The sequence below is a fragment of the Chinchilla lanigera genome, unplaced genomic scaffold (assembly GCF_000276665.1).
Source record: "Chinchilla lanigera isolate Chin_1 unplaced genomic scaffold, ChiLan1.0 scaffold00001, whole genome shotgun sequence".
Lineage (NCBI taxonomy): Eukaryota > Metazoa > Chordata > Mammalia > Rodentia > Chinchillidae > Chinchilla > Chinchilla lanigera.
The window spans coordinates 53,539,520-53,561,539 of NW_004955402.1; the positions used below are offsets into that span (position 1 = coordinate 53,539,520).

General features: G+C 40.0%; 1 protein-coding gene across 9 annotated transcripts in view; it reads right to left on the reverse strand.

Moving 5' to 3' along the window:
• Positions 1–21,377, reverse strand: part of Cd226 (CD226 molecule) — a 152,036-nt gene extending 130,659 nt beyond the window's left edge. For 2 of the 9 annotated variants that reach the window (XM_013511304.1, XM_013511340.1), the window contains exons 1-3: positions 15,711–16,137; positions 5,871–6,221; positions 5,287–5,625 (exon numbers count right to left, since the gene is read on the reverse strand). In XM_013511304.1, the coding sequence (XP_013366758.1) occupies positions 5,287–5,625; positions 5,871–5,964 (433 nt within the window). In that variant the 5' untranslated portion in view covers positions 5,965–6,221; positions 15,711–16,137. Of the gene's footprint in view, positions 1–5,286; positions 5,626–5,870; positions 6,222–14,446; positions 14,551–15,710; positions 16,138–16,247; positions 16,269–20,956; positions 21,081–21,286 lie in introns of those variants that run through there. The other 7 variants (XM_005373050.2, XM_013511309.1, XM_013511326.1 and 4 more) reach the window with 7 other exon arrangements.
• Between the last annotated feature and the right edge of the window lie 643 nt (positions 21,378–22,020).

Below are 22,020 nucleotides of genomic sequence, written 5' to 3' on the forward strand. Positions count from 1 at the left end.
AGAGAGAGGGTCTCACTGTACAATTCTGGTTGACCTTAAACTTACTACATACAGTAGGCTGGCCTTGAACTAAAGGAAATCTTCCTGCCTCAGCCTCCCAAGTGCTGGGATTACAGGCATATGCCACCACACCTGGTTTCTGTGCATTTTGAAGCAGTAAATCAACACTGGAAAAAAACAGACCATGAACTGTCAACCAGAGTAGACTGCATTAATTTGCACATCATCTAATTTGGAAGCTTTTGTGATTTTAAAACCAAAACTTCTCTTCCAAAGTAAGTTAAATTAGGTTCAAAACTATATTTTGCTATATAATTTTCCAAAACTATCCTCCCAGAATGTTGTTTAATCCATCTCAGAGTACCAATATACTGACTGCCTTCCTGGAGGTTAAGCTCAAATTTCACTTTCTCAAAAAATCTCTTAAACTTCCTAATCAAAAATGAATTCTATTCAGCAGCAATTATGGATTTTGCCTTAAATTATAATTTATGTTATCCAAGTTTTATCTCCGCTAGTCCAAATCATTTCGAGGTAAGATCCTGTCTTTCTGTCTTCCAAACCACTGAGCATTGCCTTAAACATTATAAGTTCTCCCTGAAGACCTGAGGAATGAGCTAAGTTCAGTCCCCACAAATCAGTTCACCCATCTGTACAAGCAGGGTCTGAGACACCTCTCTTTTCAACTTTGACCCTGACATCACACTACTGGAAAAAAAATGCTGGTCATGGGTCAACATAATCCTCAGAACCCCGATCCCATCATACAGTTCCCTAAACTTCCACCCATTCTGGACCGCCCAGTATTAAAGGAACCACTCCAGTGTCCCAAACTGGCATCATATGTGAAGGGGACCAAGAGACAGAGGGAGAGTGGAAAGACAGGAAGAAAACAGGGATCAGGAAGAATTCAGAATGTCAGAAAGCACGAAAAGTTCAGCTGTTACGTCAGCCACTGGCACCTGGGAAGAATACATGAACCTTGAAGGCAGCAGGGATCAGTGGCTTTCTAAGAACTACCACGGATGACAGAGAGCCTTGTCCAGCCCAGAAGAGAATGAAACCCATTAAGGAGGGAGCGCGGAACATCTCCGTATGCAAGCTGAGACAAGTAGACTGGAATGTGGGAGATCAGAAAGCCGGAAAACCACATGATACAAGCAATACAAAGCACCTCAGAGAGTGGAGCAACAACAGGCAACTCCTTCCTTCCTATAAATGCAAGTTAAAGTCACCCGCTGCTCCCATGTCAACAATATGCCTATTTCTCATCTCTCTTTGTCTTTCCTGCCTTTCTTCCTCCTTTCTCTCCACCTCTCTATTTTACATAATGCCCTGCCATACTTCCATGTGACCCCTTCCAACCTACGGCCTTGGACTTCTTCCCCTTTAGATGGTTCTTTGTTAACCATCATTTTCTCACATACAGTAGTGATCTTTCCAATGACTGCAAATGTTCTTTTGATTCATTGTCTCATGAATTCAATTTTCACCTGACCGCAGGCTACTTTACAATTCAGAGCACCTGAAACAGGCTTACTTCCTCTCTTACTACCCAAGTCAGTCTCCCAACTTCCCATCTTTTTAAATGAAACCATCATTTTTCAGTCCTTGGACCATAAATGTTCAGAATCATTCTTGAAGCTTCCCTCTCTGTGGTATCAGAATGAAGATCCCATCCTTAATTTAGACAATTATCTTTGAACTGCTTAAAAATTACAATCACATCTTTTTCCACCATTTTATTAGAAATTCAGTAATTTGAAAGAAAGTTTCTAAAACAGTTTTGAGACAAATAGGAAAGAAAACACACGTACTGTATATGAAAATCAACATAATTATGAACTTCATAATTACGAGACTTATGAACTTATTTTGTCTCCTTCCTGCTCATGCTTTGGAAACAGGCTTTTCTTTATACTTCTACATTTGGGTTTATACCTATAAATCACACAGAGTTCAGTTCTGTGTGTCTGTAAAGGAAAAAAATCATAAAGGAAAAAAATCATAAAGGAAAGAAATCAGGTTGGTAGGTAGGTAGGTAGAACTACATCATACTCCAACCAGTCTCTGTCCCCTACACAAGTTTTATCCTAATGTTGTGCCATCAACATTCCTCCTCTATTTTCTCTGCCTTCACAGCCTCTCTATTTAAAAAAAAAAAATGTGATTCTGCAAATACCAGCACAAAATTTCCTACCTTGAGCTGCCCTGCTACACCACTGATGGAGTCAGCTTTCTTTCATGTCACTTCTAGCACCTCAGAAACATCAACAGAGCTGATCTTGGTGTTCTGATTCAGCAATCATGGACAAGTTAGCTAAAAATCATGACCTCAATGCCTCCACTTGTGTAATAAAAAGCATTCCCTCTACCTGATGTGTTATAAATACTAAATGAGATGACCACTGGTGACTTTATACTAAGCACTCAGTAAAACTTTGGTGGTAGAATATTTTGAGTGGGTCACCATTTGGGGCGGAGTGATATCTATAAATATAACTGCTTTTGCTTTAACTGACAAGGATATGGGGAGAGGGCAATTTTTCTCTGGACCTTAATTCTACCTTAGACTCTACCTTAGGAGGGCTTCTTTTAAAATGTTATTTCCTAGTCTCTTGAGAAAATTTTTCCATAAATTAGTTAAAGGAATTGCCTCTTTTATTACCATTAAACTGTCTAAATTCATTGCTAATTGAGAAATGTCTATTCCGAAGCCAACATATGTCTTTAAAGAATGTTGTATTAATAGTACCATTTATTCAGCATAAGATACTCAATTTGCTCAACTCTGGGTTAAAAATTTGAGGGAATGAAAAAGGACTTGATATGCATTGACTAATGTCTCCTCCTTTGAGATACCAGGGGGCTCACGTTTGCAGGTTTTCACTTTGCATCTAACTACAAGTTTATTCAAGGGGACCTAAAGGAAGCTTGAGGTCTCAGAAAGGCCACTGGAGCTCAGTATACCTAAGGGATCTCACCTACAGAATCAAAGTAAGAGCCTCATTCGGGTGTGCAGTGGTTAAATGACAAATAAGCATCTTCACACATAATACATTTTCAGTAATAGCAGAAACCAGTATATTTAGTGAAAATGTGGCTGAATTCCTTCATCCATTTGAAGTTTTTGTTTGTTTGTTTGTTTTTGTTTTTGTTTTTCTTCCAGTACCAGGAATCAAACTCACGACCTTGCACTTGCCAAGCAGGCCCTGTGCCGCTGAACTAAATCCCCAGCCCCTTCATTTGAAGTTTCTGTAATCCATTGTACCATTAGGATTTCTAGATTTCAAGTTTGACTTTTTTATGGTTAAATAGATAATCAACTCCCCTTCAATATTACACAAAAATGTGATATTTACAGGTCCTGCTTGGTCATTAATAAGGCACAAAAGGGAAATCTTTGATGTACTTAAATGTAAATTTTGAAATACAACATAATGTTTAAACTCACTATCTTCTTTAGATTAAAAAAGGAAGCCGTTCAAATCTCAGAATAGGTCAGAACATCCTCACTGGCCCATTATCCCCACTGTGTTCCTTAAGAATATAAATGATCAAAAGCAACAGCAATGAAACATGATAAAGGATACTATCATGAAGAATTCAAAACAGATCAAGAGCTAGACACCCCTGACTATCTGACCATTGATTTTGAAAAAGTGCCAGGAGTTGGAGAACTCTCTTCTCCTAACCCCCCCCAAAAAAAAAAAAAAAAGAAGAGCTATAAATCTGAATGACAAAAATATGAAAATATTCACAAAACTCTTCACATATGATGCTAAAAACCCTACCTTAGTGGAGCTACAATCAGTACAATTTAGCTCCATTTTCTACCTTAAACTTTTGGAAAAGGTCAAGCTACCAACCTGTTTGCATTTGATTGCCCTTTGATAGAAATCAGAACAGCTGACCCATGACTGATATTTCAAAGGCTCTTACCACACAGGCAGAAGGAAGAAGCCTTCTTGACCACACCCTGAAGTATCAAGCCACATGTAGAATGGCTTGCTCAAATTGGACTACACACTAAAAACTTGCAAACAGCACTTAACAGGTACCTGCATACAACAAATGCGTTCTTCAGTGCCAAGATATACACTTTAGTAGATGTTTAATTAGAGATGTTTTGCTAATTAATGCTATAAGCTTTAGCCACATGCACAAAACTGTCTTGAGCTCAACTACATCTAAAGACAAGAGTAAGCTACACATGGAGAAGTTTGTCTTACCTTCTGATCATTTGCTATTCCTCAAGTAATGCTGTAATTTATATTTAGAATTATTTTTAAATAAAAAAGCACTTTATCATATGTCACATAATATTCTTTTCTATGCATCCTTGGAGTATAATCTGAATACTAGACAAAAAATACAGAGTTCAAATATATTCCCTTCTTTAGACTGTCACTGATATCTTAAAATGTCATCATTAGTCATAATGTATGAGAGGCACACAAAATAATAATAATAGTGATTCTGTCATCATACCATCTATTCTCTAATGACTTACTAAGTCATTTAAATGCATTACCCATGAACTATTCAACAAAGAAACTGACACTATTAAGTTCATGTATTATTCAGGAACCTGAGACTCAGAAGGATTCAGCCACTAACACAAGATTATATAGAAAGTAATAGCTCTAAAACCCAACTTTTTTCAAAACACCATGCCCACCCATTGTGGTCATTGTTAGAATGACCAAACCACAGTCACTGGCAGATACAGCAGAAACACTTCAAGAACTCATTAGACTCTTTCTGATGGGACAATGAGCAGTTTCCAAAGAGTCCTCTCTCTCCAAATGTGGATGGAGTGAAAGATGGAGCCATTTCCTGAAGCCTCCTTGGAACTCACTAATAATCAAATTAAGTCATGCAGAAAGAACCTGGAACTTCCTTGGGTTCTGGCTGGTACTGAGTGCCTAGCAAAAGGGAATAGTACCCATTGCTGGGCTAAAGCATGAGAGGGGAGGGAGCCAGCTCTTGAATCCACACAGTGCCAACATCAGTTTAACCTAGACTCATGTCATCATGAAGACAATGTAAGGCATGTGCTTCTCCTCCAAGCCTTCAAATTTGTGAGCTACCTCCACTCAGAAATGACAGCACATTCAGAAAGATGAAATGGAGTCACACTGATACTCCTCTGAAGCAATAACCATAAAATCTAGAAGTGGAATTGGGAAAAGTTACCGTAATAGGATAAAGCATTTTTGTCACTTGGGCTTTATAGAATTAAATATTGTAGGTAGATAAAAAGAAAATAAAACTTCTCCTTACCTGTCTGAACCACCTGTACCGTCTTTTCCCAGGGTCCAGAAGGAAAAGTATGGATCAAGCAGGAATAGGAGCCCACATCAGTGTCGGAGGCATTATGAAAGGAAAGGGTCACGTCCTTGCGAGCCTTTGTTGAATTTAAAAAGTGAACCTTATTTTCATAGGGTTTCCTTATTGCCACCCCATGGTCGGGGTTGAATATGGCCATGGACTGTTTCTGCTCGCCCACGGTCTTGAACCACTCTGCCTGCGTTACTTCGTCCATGAGGGGATACACACACTCTAGAGTCATACTCTCAGCCAGCCTGACAGTTGTGTCCCAAAATGTCTCTTCACATAGAGCTGAAACACACAACAGCACACAGATTCAGTTAGACTTGATGATGGAAACAGCAAATAAATATCTTAACCTAACAGTAGTGCACTGATGTCATAGCGAAGGCTCACAGTTTTCCACTGCTGATCGTTGGCATTTGAGTAACTTTTAGTTTTCTGAACAAGTGAGAAATTATCTCAAAAATTTTCTGCATATTGCAACAAGATTGAAAAGCAGAGTTAACTTTTCAAACAAAGGCATAAAAGATTACCTTTGTATGCTTGAAGAATAACCAAAAGGAAAGCAAGACAATCCATCTGTGGAAAACTTTTGGGAGCTGCTCTATTAAAAAAAATAACTTGCATAATATTACATGTGCACAGGCTTGGCACAATGCACCATTTCCTTCCTCCTCGATGCTATCGGCTGCGTCTTCTTTCTCTGAAGTGTGAACACAGGAAAAAGATCTTAGCTGCAAAGGTAGGTTTGCTCTCACACAGATGTGCAGGTTTGCATTACTTCTCTCTCAAGGAAAGAGCTTGTTTTCAAGGTTTCATTTTCTACAGAGGTTCATTCATTCAACAAGCATCTGCTGACTGTCTTCTCCAGGAGAAACTCTGCCCTAAGTAAGGAGGACATGACAATACATTAAAAAAATAAAATAAAATAAAACAAAACCAACCTCTTCCATCATAGAACTTACGTTCTAGTAGGAGGAGAGAGAAACTAAAATAAGACATACATATATCAATATTTATTTTATATAGGCATGTATGACTCTATATGTATAAATACCTACAGCAAGTTAAAAGTGCAAATTTGTAAGGAAATGTAAAGCAGGAAGGCAAGCATAGTGAAAGGGGACATTGTATCTGTTTTAGAGAGGATGCTCCATGGAATCCCTACTGAGAAGGCGCAATTGGAGCAGAGATTGTAGGTCAGCGGCAGGAACTTTGTGGCTTTGGTGATGGCATCTCTGCCCCAAACTGTTGGTGCCTGGAGCTGGCCTGTAACTACCTCCGTACTGAGAGATTTACATCGGTGATGATGAACAGGTAATGGAAGGGCCTCCAAATACGAAGAACAGTAGCCGGGAGCAACATCATAGACTGCCATGTTTGGGTTTTTTTTCAACTTTTTATTTTACAATAAATATAGAGTCAAAAGCAGTTACAAAGTACCTGAGACCCTGTGAAGGCTTATTCACCCATGAAAGGAACAAAGAGCAACTGAGTAGCACAACTGAATGTAAATGATCAGACTTGTTTTATATTTTTGAAAGGTAGCTTTGGTCACTGTGCAGAATGGACTGAATGGGTGTCTTAGTTACTTTTCTCTCGTTGCTGAGACAAAATATCCAATGCCCAAAATTAAGGAAGGAAAGGTTTATTTAGCTTACAGTTTGTGGAGGTTTCAGTCCACACTTGGCTGGTTCTGAGGCAGAGTGGCACATGGCAGAGGGCAAACATTCATGGCAACAGAACACAACAAAACAACAAAAGCAAAAGGGAGGAATGGCAGCAAACAGCCTCTTTCCCTGCCTTACATTGTAAACAGGCTACCCCCCACCTAAGGAGTGTGTAGCTCTCACATAATCTCCATGCCTTCCTCTTCCACAGGCTCAGGATGTATACAAAGTAAGCACCCTGGCTTCCTGCTGAGTCACTTAGCCAAACCTCTAGACCTCCCAAGTTGACACAATGTATCAACCATAACAATCCACCCCTTGTCAATTTGGCAACCAGGCACATTTCTTTAAAGCAGTTTCCAGACATGCTATTACATTAGAACCATAACATTTTGCCCGCCAAAGACTCATGCACATCCTTTCATGCAAAAGGCATTTAGTCCATCTGCAAGAGTTGCCAAAGTCCTAACAGTTGCAGCATTGCTGAAGAGTCCAAGTCCCATGTCTTCTCCCAAACGTAAGGCAAACTCTTAGCTGTGAGCCCCTGTACAAATGAAAAGTTAAACAGTTCCCACATTCAATGGCACAAAATAAACATTACCATTCCAAAAGGTACAAACGGGGACACAGAGCATTGGGACCAAAGCAAGTCCAAAATCCAGCAGGGCTAACGTTATGTCCTATAATTCCACATGCAGCATCTGAAGAAACTCGTGGCACATTGTGAGCTCCAAAGGGCTTGCATGAGTCCACCCCTATGGCATTTCTGGTTGTTACACCTCTCACAGCTTCTCTCTTAGGCCCATTTTGCTCTTGAGCCTGCTTTGTTCCCTCCTTGTAGCTTTCCTCAGATGATCCACAGTCCTGATTTTTCTAAACTTTTCAGGTCTCCAGTGCACCTTTTTCTTCATACTCACAGCCTCACACACTGCCCTCCCAGGGGCACACTGCCTGGCCTCCCAGGCCTTCTGAAATCTGGGTAGAAACCTCTTGAACCTCAGAACTCTTGCATTCGCCATGCACCTAAAGCCAGGGCCACTTGGATAATGCCAATGTCTGCTGCCACCTGGAGCAGTAGCCAAGCTTTCCTCTCTCTTGACCATAGGGGTCGAGTGCCTGGATCGCTGGGCACTCTGAATCCAATTCTGAGGAACAAATTCTCTATGCAGCTGCTGCCACCATTCTGGAACATGGCACTCTGTGGCTTCCTTCTCAAGGCAAGGTCTTTCACCTTTGCAGTTTTGAGGCTGCAAAGGGTGGGGATTTGCTGCTTGTGAAGCCCTCAGGCCGTCTTTTCTATTCCCTTGTTCTTTCTCAGCAATGGAGATCTCCTCAGCCCTATCTTTGCAGTCCACAGCTTTACTGGAGCTCCCTCTCTGGCCAAACTCACAACATTATAAATCATCCTGCTGTGTTCTTTGCTCTTGGTTCTCAACATAAATCTTGCTAAAAGCCCCCAACAACAGCCATGCCACTGCCCCAACCTTCCACTGTCTGGAAATTTCTTGCGCCAGATTAATCAGTCTGCCTCCACTCTTAATCTCAGTATCAGGCAAAGATTCTGGACAGGAGCAAAATGCAGACAAACTTTCTGCCAAGTCATAACACACATCGTCTGGAATCCAGCATCCAATGCAGTCCTTCTTCCCATCAGAAACTTCCCAAACCCAGTCTTTACTGGCAGAATTTCTATCAGCATCCTGGTCTTCTGAGCTTTGACCAGAATCTCCCATATAGAACAGCCAAAGGCATTTGAGCTCCCCTCTTTCAGGTGACATCTCCGAACCTTTCCAAACTCTTCCCACAAGCCATTTCCAAAGGCTCTTGAACCACCTGGTCTGGTACAGTAACAGCAATGACTCCACTCCACTGGTACCAAATTCTGTCTTAGTTACTTTTTTCTCATGTGAAAGGAACAAAGAGCAACTGAATAGCACAACTGGAGGCAAATGATTAGACTTGTTTTATATTTTTGAAAGGTAACTTTGATCACTGTGCAGAATGGGTTGAATGGGAGAGATTCAAGAATATATATCTGAATTGAAAAAGTTGATCTCACTAATTAAGTCATAATTAACAAGATTTCTGCTTGACAGTAGGAAAATACTATAAAACCTGAGTTGGAACAAGTAATAAGAATTCCTGAATCCTCAAGAGAGTGTCCTCCTTAACGGCCTCCTTTGCACCTTTTATGCTCTGCCTCATACTTGTGTCCCATCTCACACACACATGTTAACCCTCAATTCATGCGTGTGCTCACCTCCATACATATGCATGTGGTTACACATTCTCTGACACACTACACAAACAGACACACTCACGTATGTTCATACTCACATGCATTCACACATGCTCACACTCCATACATGCCAGCTTTCCCATACGTTCACACGTACATGCCCAATGCATCCCTCACAAATACACACATGCTCACACCATTTGTACGCACACACTTTCACACACACACACATATTTTCACACACACACACACACACACATAGCACCTACGGTAATGATGTAACAGAGAGAGTAGGGCCAATAAACACCAAAACATTATTCAAAGTTTTACAGAAAAGTTTTCTAATTTGGTGTGGTTCCTAACCTGGTATAGGAAGAAAGACAAACATACAGATAAACATATGGTTGCAATATTTATTTTATTTTAAGGAGCAAAATGAGGATGTGTTGGAATCACAAAGGGTAACGTGGGCTGACAGACAAGCAGAAACCTACTTTAGGCAGGGTGGTCAGGAAAGGCTGTCCCGGGAAAGCCCCTGTGTGCTGAAGCCTGCAGCATGAGGAAGCTGTAGCCAGGTTGAGGAGGAACAGCATGGGTACAGAGGAAATGGCTTGTGGGAAGAGTTTGGAAAGGTTCGGAGATGTCACCTGAAAGAGCTGAGCTCAAATGCCTTTGGCTGTTCTATATGGGAGATTCTGGTCAAAGCTCAGAAGACCAGCAGGTGCAGAGGCACCACGCCAGAGACACAGGAAGGTTTACAGAGTTCAAGCTGGAACAGTGGACAAGTCGTAAGAACAGAACAACAGGAGATTAAACAGTGTAGGTGGATGGGGTGAGATCGCGTTTGCCCTTATAGACGTCCTACTGTGATTCTATGAGTGATAAAAGTACCAGAATCATTTAAATTATTAGGAAAATATAAGCAATAAAAGTACTAGATCTGACTTAAATTACTAGGAAGATAATTGAACATCACCCATTTCCCCATCATACTTGATTTGCTTGGATATCCATTCCTCCCACACCACAGGATACTAAGAATCAAAGCTGCTATGACTGACTTGAGAACTGGAGAAAGCAAACATGGCCTGCATTGGCCCAATCAAAGACAAGGGAATTATTTACATCACACTCAAAAACCTCACAAATCTTATTTGCCCCCTTTCATGCACACAAGAAACAATGTTGGCCCAGTTTCTGTAGTCATCTGTCCCAAAGGAAATGGCCTGAGGGTGACAGAGAGACAGGGTTAGCCTTGGATCTCAGACGACAACACTGCACTGCTGAATCCATCAGCTCTGGAGTTTGAGCACATCATGTGATATAGCAGATTTCCATATTTTATAAACCAGTCATATATCTCCTATAATTTGCATCTGTATATATCTGAATTGGTACAATGATTCTGACTGCTTCATGAAGATAAGATTTGTGAGGTTTTTGAGTTTGGTGTAAATAATTCCCTTCATTTTGCCAGAAGCATCTAGATGTATAACAATAATAAGTATACTTTTAATTCCATGAGTCCTAGGCAGGGTCTAATCAGACAAACATACTTAATGATTGAATACAGGACACTTCATAAGAGAAACCACTAGAAATGGTAATAGGTAAGAGAACAAAACAAGGGTAGCAAACAACTCAAAGAGGTACAGAGGAAGAATCAATTTCTGGTTTCAGGGTTAGAGGGTCCAGGAAGAGCCAGGACTGCCCAGTATGGTTAAAGGTGGGTGCTTAGAGGACCCTTCCAGAGATACTGGAAAAGTCAAGGAATGAATCTGTCAGGGAAAAAAAGGCAAATGGTAGAAAAGGAAACAGATGCTTAGAGAACTTACATGAAATATGTTAAAGAAAAACCCACAACTAACATGATACTCAGTGAGGAAAGTCACTGGGATGAGGATCAAGACAAGGACATCTTCTTTCACCGATATTATTCATATTTTGAAGGTTTAAGCCAGAGCCATTAGGCAAGAAAGACATTAAAACCATACAAACCTGCAAAGGGAAAAGGAAAACTATTCCTTTTCACTGGTGACATGATTTTGTATATAAATACTCTTTTAATATATACCCAAAACCAACAAACAAATTCAACAAAGTCACAGGATGGAAAATCAACACATGAAAATCTGTGGTATTTCTGTGCACTCACTAACAATACACATGAGAAATAAGATTCCTTTTATCATACCACTGAAAAGAATAAAACACCTGGGAATAAACTGAACAAAAGACTCAGAAAACTTCACACTGACAGTGACAAAATATTGTTAAAAGAAATTCAAGAGGATCTAAATATGGACAATATATATATATTTCCAATATGTCTTAGACATTCTGTTTGTGAACTAGAAAATTTAATACTGTTAAGATGCCAATGTTTCTCAAACCTATAAATTTTGGCAATATCTATCAATATTTCAATGCCCATTTTATTTAGAAATAGAAAAGCTGATCTTCAAATTCATGTACCATTGCAAGGGGTCATTAATAGCCAAAATAATCATTAAAATTAAAAGTTGGAGAAGTCATCTTTCCCAATTTTGAAATACAATACAATTCTAGTAATTACAACAGTGTAGTACTGGCAAAGAACAGACATACAGATTAATGGAATAGAAATGACAATGAAAAAATAAATCTGTACATCTATAGCCAATTGATCTTCGACAGGAGTGCCAAGACAATTCAATGGGGAAAACTTTCTTGTCTACAAATGTGCTGGGCCAGCTGGATAGCCACATGCAAAAGAATGAAGTTGCATTCCTAGTGCTCATCATACAGAAAAATTATCTCTAGATAGATTGCCTAAACATAAGAGCAAAATCTACAAAACTTTTAGAAGAAAATGTAGAGTAAATCTTCCTGACTTGGGAATTGGTTATGGATTCTTAGATATGACACCAAAAGTATGTGCAAGAAAAGAAAAATGAATTGGATTTCATCAAAATTAAAAACACTTGTGCATCAAAGGACACTTTCAAGGTAGTGAACTGACAACCTACACAATGGGAAAAATACTTGCAGATCAAATATCTGATTAGTGCCTACTATTCAGAATAAAAGAACTTTTCAATAACAAAAACAAGTAACCCAATTGAAAAATGAGTAAAGTACTTGGGTAGACATTTCTACAAAGCAGATATACAAATGGACAGCGACCACATGAAATGATATGAAAATCATTAATTATTAGGAAAATACAAGCCACAATGAAAAATCACTTTTTACCCAGTAGGATGGCTATAATTGAAAACAGAGAAAAATATTCATGTTGTGGAGAAATTGGAGCCTTTACACACTGCTACAAGAAATGTAAAATGGTTCATCTGTTGTAGAAAACAGTTTGCCAATTCCTCAAAAAATTCAATGGGATTATCATGTGACCTAGCAATTCCCCTCTTACTTATCTGTCCTAAGGAACTGAAAATAAATGCTAAAAAAAAAAAAAAAGCAAGAAACCTTCTATACAGGTGCTGCTACCTTCCGAGCAGCATGGTTCACATGAACCAGAAAGTGGAAACAACTCAAATGTCAGTCAATAGGGGAATGGATAAACAAATTGTAGTCTATCCAGACAAGGGAATATTCAGCCATAAAAGGGAATGAAATTATATTCATATTACAATATGAATGAAACTTGAAAAGACTGTGAAAGTGAAATAAAGCAGACACCAGAGGTCACATTGGTAGCATCTCTTTCGTAGGAAATATCCAGAAGAGGTCAAACCACAGGGATAGCAGGAAGATTGGTGTTTCCAAGACCAGGGGAGAAGGGAATGCGAGTGACTTTCTAAGGGATGAGGTTTTCTTGGGGACGATGAAACCGTTTTGGACTTCATAAAGGTGGTAGCTGCAGAATGTTGTAGATGTACTAAATGCCACTAAATCACACTCTCAGAAATGTTAATTTCATGTAACATAAATGTCACCTTTAAAAATTACTGCTAGTGAATAGCAAGAGGGCAAAGGCACCCCACATCCTTCCAAATGCAGAAGGCACCACATTTCACGGTTGCCCAGTTACACATTGACATCAATTGATATCCCAATCACCCTGGTCCGCAGATACACACTGAGGCCCACAGTACATTTAAGAAGTGAGCCCATGGGCTGGGGATTTAGCTCAGCGGCACAGCGCCTGCCTGGCAAACGCAAGGTCGTGAGTTTGATTCCTGGTACTGGAAAACAACAACAAGAAAAAAAGAACTGAGACCAGTGGATCACTTTATGCAACACTTTTCTAATAACAGCTGGAAAGAAATAATGCAAATAGACTAGGTTGCCAGAGAGAAGATTTAAGACATAAAAATCATTCGATGCTTATAAAATGCACTTATAAGTGTGTGTGTGTTTGTGTGTGTGGCTGGCTGGCTGTATATGTGTGCATATGTTTGAGTGTATGGTTAGGAAAAGAAAGATGTCAAGGTTGGATAAAATACAGCAGAGGTATAAGGGCAGAGCAGAAATCTATGACCTTACCCAAAATATAAATAAAGAGCAAAATAAAAGATAAACCATAGGAAATCGGGGCATAAATGTTTCTCAAATAGGAAGGGGATTTTAAGAAAGGAATTAAAATGTGTTATCTGTGTGACCAACTCTCCACAAGGAAGGTAAACATTATGTACTGCAAACATGTACTAAGAAAAAGATTTAAAACTTGAAGAGGAAAAAAAGGAAAGAAATTAGATGTAACAGAATATCCTCTATTCTCAGAAACCCTTACAAACAGGTCCTAAGGAACTTCCTCTCCCTAGGAGAAAGCTGTCTGGTGTGTGGGAGGAGTTTCCAGACAGGAATACTAATTAACAATAATTTGCCAGTCCCTAACACCCAAAGCATCCAAAACCAACTCGGTCAAGAGATGAGAATTTAAGTCCACTTGGACTGTGAAACCGAGGGCCCTAGATTCACAGGAAAGGCACGGAACTACTTGTGGCTGAAGATAAAGTTCATCTGTTACAAGTTTGCTAAAGGATGAGCACTATTTATCAACATCTAACCAAAGCAAATAGAGAATGCACTTGAGCTATTTTTGTTGTATCACAGCCATTTTTTTGCATGATTTATGAAGGGGTTTTGGCTTGAGGTTTTTTTCTAATAGAGCTGTCTGTTTAAAAGAACTTTATCCTCAAGGGAGCTATTAATCAAAATATTACTGGATTTCTCTACTATTTAAAAAGTCTCAACTCACCATATGAGTTTGAATTCATCTCCTGAATTTGTCTCTGCATTCAGACACCTGGTGACCTACCCGACAATTCTCAGACATGCTGTTTTCTATGCGCACACGAAGAAACTCGTCTATCTTTTCAGTTTCATTGCTTCTGCTATGTAAAATCTGTACTACTTTCTATACTCAGGAGGATTCTAGTGTCTACTGAATTACCCCACCCCACAGCAAAACACTTGATGTGGGTGACAGAAATCTGCTCCTCCGGCTGAGACAGCTTTTGACCTGTGCTACTCTGAGACACAGCACAGGGCTGGGAAGACTACAGGGGTGAGGTCCTTTGCTTCTCTTCTTTGTCCTAGACGCAGGAGGCTGACTGTGCGCTTCCACTGAGATGCCCCACCTGGTAAGAGGCTCAAGCTTCCAGTGAGATTTTATCCAGAACACCACAGCCTAGGTGTCTGTTCCCCATCCCAACAAATCAGCAAAGGAGAATCTTTCTGAGAAGGCACACTGAGTGTCCCTTAAACCAAGGCACGTTGGCCAAGAACTTCGGCCAATCACAGATCTACCCCCACTTTCTCTCAGTGACCCACGAAACCCACTTACATCCAAATCAGGGTCTGTAGATTGCGTTCAGCAAGGTCTTTCTAGGACAGAGTCCTAGAAAATATGCCCCACAGGCCAAATCGAGCCCATTATCTGATTCTGTAACTTTAACTTGAGCAAAGCTGTTCTCACTGGTTTATTGTTGTCTGAATTTGCTTTCGCACTATGGTGGTGCAGCCGAGTGCTGCTGAGTTATGGCAGACACCATTTGTCTTGCAAAGCTGTAAATATTAGCTGTGTAGCCCTATACAGAAAATATTTGCCAACACTTACACGGTATAAAGCTTTTCATAGTCGACACTTGTTAAAGTTTATTCTTACTAAGCTTTTCTTGAAAGAAAGAAAACTAAACCCAAGAGTGCAGACACTGGTAAAATCAGCTAAACTTTTCTATTCACAGGAACTATGTATCAGATTTACAGTAAGTATAATTCTTCTAGGAACAGCCTGAGAAAGAAGCTTAAGTGGCACGCTTTGTTAAAGACTACATCCCTCATTAACTGCATAGGGTTGTAGAGCATCAACCATTCAACTACTTTCAGATTTTCCCTATAGCTCTTTTTCTGCTGTATCTGTTATCATATAGGTTTACTGGCAGACCCCACCTTTTCTCATACTAGTAATTTATACCGCGAAATTGGCCACATCCAGTCTTTATTCTGTAAAGTTTACTAACCTTGAGATGTGAGGTGCTGCTTGCTCCAACTCTTCCTTCAGCTCTGCGTGTTGGTTAGGGGCTTTTTGCTAATGCGGCCTCTTTACAAACCTCACCCAGGTCACTAGCCAACTCTCTTCTGTTCCAGTCCATTACTGGAGGGCTTTCCTCCCTCTGGGAACTTCCTCTTACCCTGTTCTGGAGCTCTTCTCTGCCCCAGAGCGTCTGCAGGTAGTGCCTGGAGTACAGCACTAATAGCAAATGAGGCAAAGTTTTTTGAAGTCAAGTAATCTCCCTGCTTCTGGAAGATCTTAACATTTTGACTGCTCAGCCTGATTCCAAACTCAGAAATACATGGTTCTCTCCCACTGTTTCCTCCTTAGAGGCTACACACTGGAAGGATTCACTTCTCATATTCTGTTCTAATTCTAAACTGAAACTACATGTGTTTTCATTCCCATATATTATCTGCCAATCAAAGCACTTTGCATTCAGTAGTCTCTTAAACTCAGGAAGCTTTCTTATCTCTACCCATGTCTACTCATGTTTTAGTCTTACCTTCTAGGTTCTCTCTCTGTCTGTCTCTCTGTCTCTCTCCCTCTCTCACAACTTCTGTTCTCTGAAAGACAAAGTTCACAAGCTGCTATTTCTGAAGAACAATCTCCCTTAGCAATGTCATAGTTTCTTAGCTGTACCAGTGGACAACAAAGTTGCTTTTATTTATTCATTTGAACACTAGCTCAGGGAAGTTCCCCAATGGTTAAACCACGATGAAGGATTGTGAGTAAAACTTGAGTTCATGCAATTCATAGAATCCTAGGGAAGAAGAACTGCATTTGACAGATGCGAAAGGGGTTGCTGGGGTGAAACTGCTCTGCGCATGACATTGTGCCTCCATGGGAAGGGCTGGTCTCTGCTGCTGCTAGACCATCTGTACGTCTGTGAAAGCATGTCACGAAGAAAGTAAGGCAGTGCTGTCCTACAGTAGCAAATTTTCACTAAGGACTTAGTGTAAGGCTTCAGTGGGACCTGACTTCCCAGCCCCCAGCCTACTTGCCAGCAGAAGCGCTACTCTTCAGGAAATTCAGCTCAGCACTTGAGGCTGTCATCCATAAACACATGATGCTGTGGAGGAGATAAGATAGGACAAGGAATTTTAAAGGTCCTGCGGATACCTGGAGATACCCAAGAATTTGTACCAGCTACTTCACTTCACTTCCCCACTGAATATGAGGCTGCCAGAAAACTTAAACCACAGATGTTTATTAAATCTTTCTGCCTGCCTTCTTTCCATGCATTTAAAGGGGACACACTTCTCTTTGTTCAGACAGAGAGCTTTGTTGCCTGCACCCAGGCATTAGATCATGTGCTCAGTTGCTTCACAACAGCCTGTCATATTGTCTCTTGTCTCTAGCTCATTAGACTCAGCATGGCCCAGAGGTAGACTTTTACAGCACAGTCCTGACTTGTGTCATTCCTTTCAGTGACTCACTGTCACTAAGAGAAAACTCAAGCTTCTTTTCAGCTGATGGGGCCATCACAATTGATGCCTGCCATTTTCTCCTGTCCCATGTCTCATTTTCCTGTGCCCAGCGCACAGTTTAGAGTATCTAATATTTTCTACTTAAAGGCCATGCTTTGGTAGGATATGGTCATGTTCCACAAAGGTTCTCTTGCTTTGAATTCATTTTCCCTCTCCCCACCAGCACATCTCAGCTCAGATATTCATGCTAGAATATTCTCCTTGGGTCTCCAAGACTGGGTTAGGTATTCCTCCTGTGAGGACCTTGTAACCCCAAATTTATCTATATACTTAGCACATGCTATTTGACTATCCAGTGCATTTCTCATTCTAGCCTAATAAAGTCTTTCCAGGCACAAGTATAGTTTTGTGCACTGTCATGTCCTCAGAGCCTTTCACAGTGCCTGACACTTGGTGGGTGTTAGTCAATATTTGTTGAACAAGGATGCAGTAATGACTTCCACCTGTTAGGCTTTGCAGCATGCATTTTATGTACTAGTTGCAATCTTCATTCCATCTTGCTTCCAATGCCTCAGCTTTCAATTTCCTCAGTGAATAAGATCAACACACACAAAAAAATTCCTATGTCCAAATCAATATCAATTTGAGGGGGGCAAACTCAAAGGCAAACTTTCCTCACTTGGGACAAATATGATTCAGAATGATTCAACAGGTCCTGAACTGACCCTCAAATGCAGGATCAAATAGTTACAGTCTAGTCACATGACTCATTATGCATTAAATTTTAGAGGCATTTTAATAAAAGATACATGCATTATATCTATTGGGTCTAGGTATGAAAGGTCTTTTTTTACTGCTACTTGATTCACATAACCCAGATTTGTACAGGTCAGGTGCTTTACCCAAATTACTCCATCTTTTGTAATCATTTTCTAATTCTGTATCCACATGCCAGCACACACACATCCACACATGCTTCCACTTCTGTATCATCATCATCATAATCATCACCTCATGGTTGTCTCCATTCCATAATAAAGTCATTCCCATTACTAAGGGCGATGAATGGGAATAGCTGTGGTTTCTGTGTAGAGGTCCACTGATCTAGTTTTCTTAACTTCTTTGTGGAGGATCTTGAAATTTTGTTTGCAGAAATTTTGTTTTATAGAAATATTATTTCTTGAAATTTTCTTTATAGAAAAATGTAGCTATCTAGTAGAAAAAGTGTGTGTGTTTAAATAACCATTTTGTAGTGCTTATTAAAATAATAGATCAAGGTAACTCCTAAGAAAATAGAAACCATGGGGTGAAAATGATTGGAGAACTTCATAATAAAATAAAACTAACTGCCTATTAGCAGTACCTGAGCCCTCTGATAAACTATAACGTCTCTAAAAATGGTGCAGCCAGACATGAGGGAGTCCCCACGTGACACAGCAGGAAGGAAACAGGTACACTGGGAGGTGATCTTCCCATCTGGATGAGCCTGAATCCAGCCACGCCTAGAAGTAGCTAGAAGTAGATGGCTGAGTTGAAGGATATACATAGTGGCAATTAACTAAACAGAGGGAACAAGAGGAACTCCAGAGCAAATGCCCCAGGTTCTTCAACAAACAAGGGACAATTATGTGTAACATAAGAAAACTCACTTAACTTAATAAATGCTGTATTAGTTAGTGTTCCTATTGCTGGGACACAATACCCTACACCTATAATTTAAAGAAGGATATGTTTGATTCATTCAAAGTTACAGGGGATTTAGCTCATGTTCAGCTGGCTCCAGGGAGGAATATAATACTGGAAGGGCATGGTGGAGCAAAGCTGCTTAGTTCCAGGCATTCAGGAAACTCAGCTGGGAAACAGTGCGAGAAGGGAAGTGGGAAAAGGTCAGACATAGGCCCCCAATTTATGCCTCCATGACCTACCCAGACACACCCAGAAGAGTGCTAATCTCCCTTGTGGTTCCCAAGCTTATGGAGTTCACACTCCCCTCCAACCACCACAAATGCCAAAGGGGCACTTGATAGTATTCTTTCCATAAAACTCATAGCAATTTTGGAATTTCTTTAACATGATAAAGAAAACTGATCAAAAACTACAAGCAAACTAGGTGAGACACTAGAAAAATTTGTATTAAATTCCTAGAAAAGACAAGGATGACCATGATTATTACCAATATTTCACTTATTCTAGAAGTTTTAACCAATTATAACAGGTTAAAATTTTTAAAAATGAAGGCTGGAAATGTAGCTCAGTGTAGAGCTCATGCCTAGTATGTGCAAGGCTATGGGTTTAATTTTCAGCGCCACATACACACACACACACATACACACACACACACACACAAAGAAATGAGAATTACAAATCTTGAAAATTATCTAATTATCAATTTATAAGATACATAGACTCAACTGGAAAATAAGATAAATTAGGTGGCCAACAATAATTTTATGAGTCAATATCTGTTCATGTCATATTCAGAACAGTAGCAAAAATTACACATATTTGTGTATACAAAAGCCATGTGTGTACACAGAAAGGAACTTTAAAGTAGTGTAGGATACAGCAGAAGAAGCTTGTTAATTCTGTCAAAAGTAATACAAAAGGTCTGGAATAAATAGTTACATGCTATTTTTTCTAGGGTAAAACCCACTTTGGGAGCACAACAAAATTATATTTTTTAAAATCTTGTAGTCTTTTACAAGCACATCAGTGCTTCTGCTGAGGCACTTGCTGACTACACTTTCCAAAAAATGGGCCAGGCCCTGGAAAATCTGCATGTACTTACCTCAGTGCCTAGTGGGATTTCCATCTGTGAACATTCATGTAATGAAAGTGCTCTAACTAGCACAAGTGCTGTTTAAATTCATAAGAACAGCAAAGCACATTTTTACAAACAAGTAAAATGAAGTGGAGTGTCTGCAGGGGTGTGTGTGTGTGGGGGGTGTTCATCCAAAGGTAGGAAGAATGTGATAGGTTTACCTACATAAAAACTTAAAATTCTATGCGCAAAGTCATGAGTTCGGTTCCCGGTACCGGAGAAAAAGCAAAAAAAAAAAAAAAAAAAACAAACAAAAAAAAAAAAAAAAAACTTAAAATTCTAGCATGGCACGCACACTAGCAAAGCAAAAAGGCAGAGTAATTTGCAGGGGAATACATAAAAGTTATGAAACAAAGTCCTATATTTTCTAAATATAAAGTGCTTAAATGTTTGTAAAACCTACAAATACCCCATGAAAAGCTAAAAGTGGGTATTAAACATCCATTCACAAAAGAAAGACCACAAATAGAAAAATAAAAAATAAAATATTTACTCTCAGCAGATACAGTCAATCCAAATTAAAACAATGACATACTAACTTTAGATGATCAAATTTGCAAATATATAAACAAAAGTTATGACAGTGGCTCTTGTTCAGAGGAACAAGTGGAAACAGGCTGCTGGACGCTGTTGGCAGAGGTATAAACTCCCATCCAAGTACTAACCAGGCCCGACCCTGCTTAGCTTCCGAGATCAGACGAGATCGGGCGCGTTCAGGGTGGTATGGCCGTAGACCAGAAGTATAAACTGATCCAACTTTTCTGTATATTTACAGATTTAAGCAACATCCATGGAGAAATAGACTTATTATACCTTCAACCCCAGCAAAACCACATCAAGACTTTTGTCCTTAAAAAAGGATAAAGTTAGGAAATGAAATTCATCAAAGAAGTATATCTAAAAATCTAGAACATCTATTAGAGCATACTTTCATTGGTTGGAGTTAAAAACAACTGTGTTTACCTTTAGTGGGCCAGTTGAATTCAGCACGATAAATCCACCACAATAGGACACTTCGAAGCTCTGAAACAACTATGCAGATTTATATTTAAATATGTACCACTTGTGCTGTATGTTGAGTGAAGCATTTTCGGTAGCACATATCGTCTCCCCACTATAAAAGGTACGACCTCGCCCAGGAATCCACGCCCTGCTCCTCCCTGGGTTTTAGCCTTGCCACAGACCCAGCACCTCTCACCACATCCCTGTGTGGCCACCGTCCTTCAATTCCTCCTCTGTTATTAACCTCTGTTCTCTTAATGGTCTCAGGGTTTTAAAGAAATGAATACTTACACATTCCATTGTGAGAACTCCAGACTTTGAGTATTGGGCCTGACAAATGCTAAATTCTTTTTGGGGAATATTTTTTCTAAATGACACCAGGAAATGCAGCCAGTACAACTATAGAGCAGAGAGGGCTTGCAGATATCTACTATCTCCTTCTCCCAGCTTCAGGCCCCTGACACAGCTCATTCCTTTTCCCTCCATACTCTGCAGTCCTTTGTGTGGTCACTCTTGGGTTCCACTCTACTCCTCATTGTGGCTAGTTAGAACAACCACTGTCATGACTCAGGTTCAAGTCAGGCCTATGTTTCACCAGCGATTGGACCTCTAGTCCTCAGCGAAGAAAGACAAGGCAAAATCCCTGCCTCACACAGGTGGGCTCCCGGGTAGGCAGATACACCTCATGCTGCCTCAGCCAAGTGCACTCCACCCTTGGCAGGGCCAGTGAAGACCTTTCTTGTTGTTTGTTTTTTTTTTTCAGATCTGAGGTTCAAGCCCAAGGTCTCCTATATGTGCACCCTAGGTAAGCACTCTATCACTAAACTTCATCCCCAGCTCTTTTTTATTTTATTTAGAGACAGGTGTCTTGGTTACTTTTCTCTCGTTGCTGAGACAAAATACCCAACACCCAAAATGAAGGAAGGAAAGGTTTATTTAGCTTACAGTTTGTGGAGGTTTCAGTCCATACTTGGCTGGCTCTGAGGCAGAAGATAGCAAAACAACAAGAGCAAAAAGAGGAATGG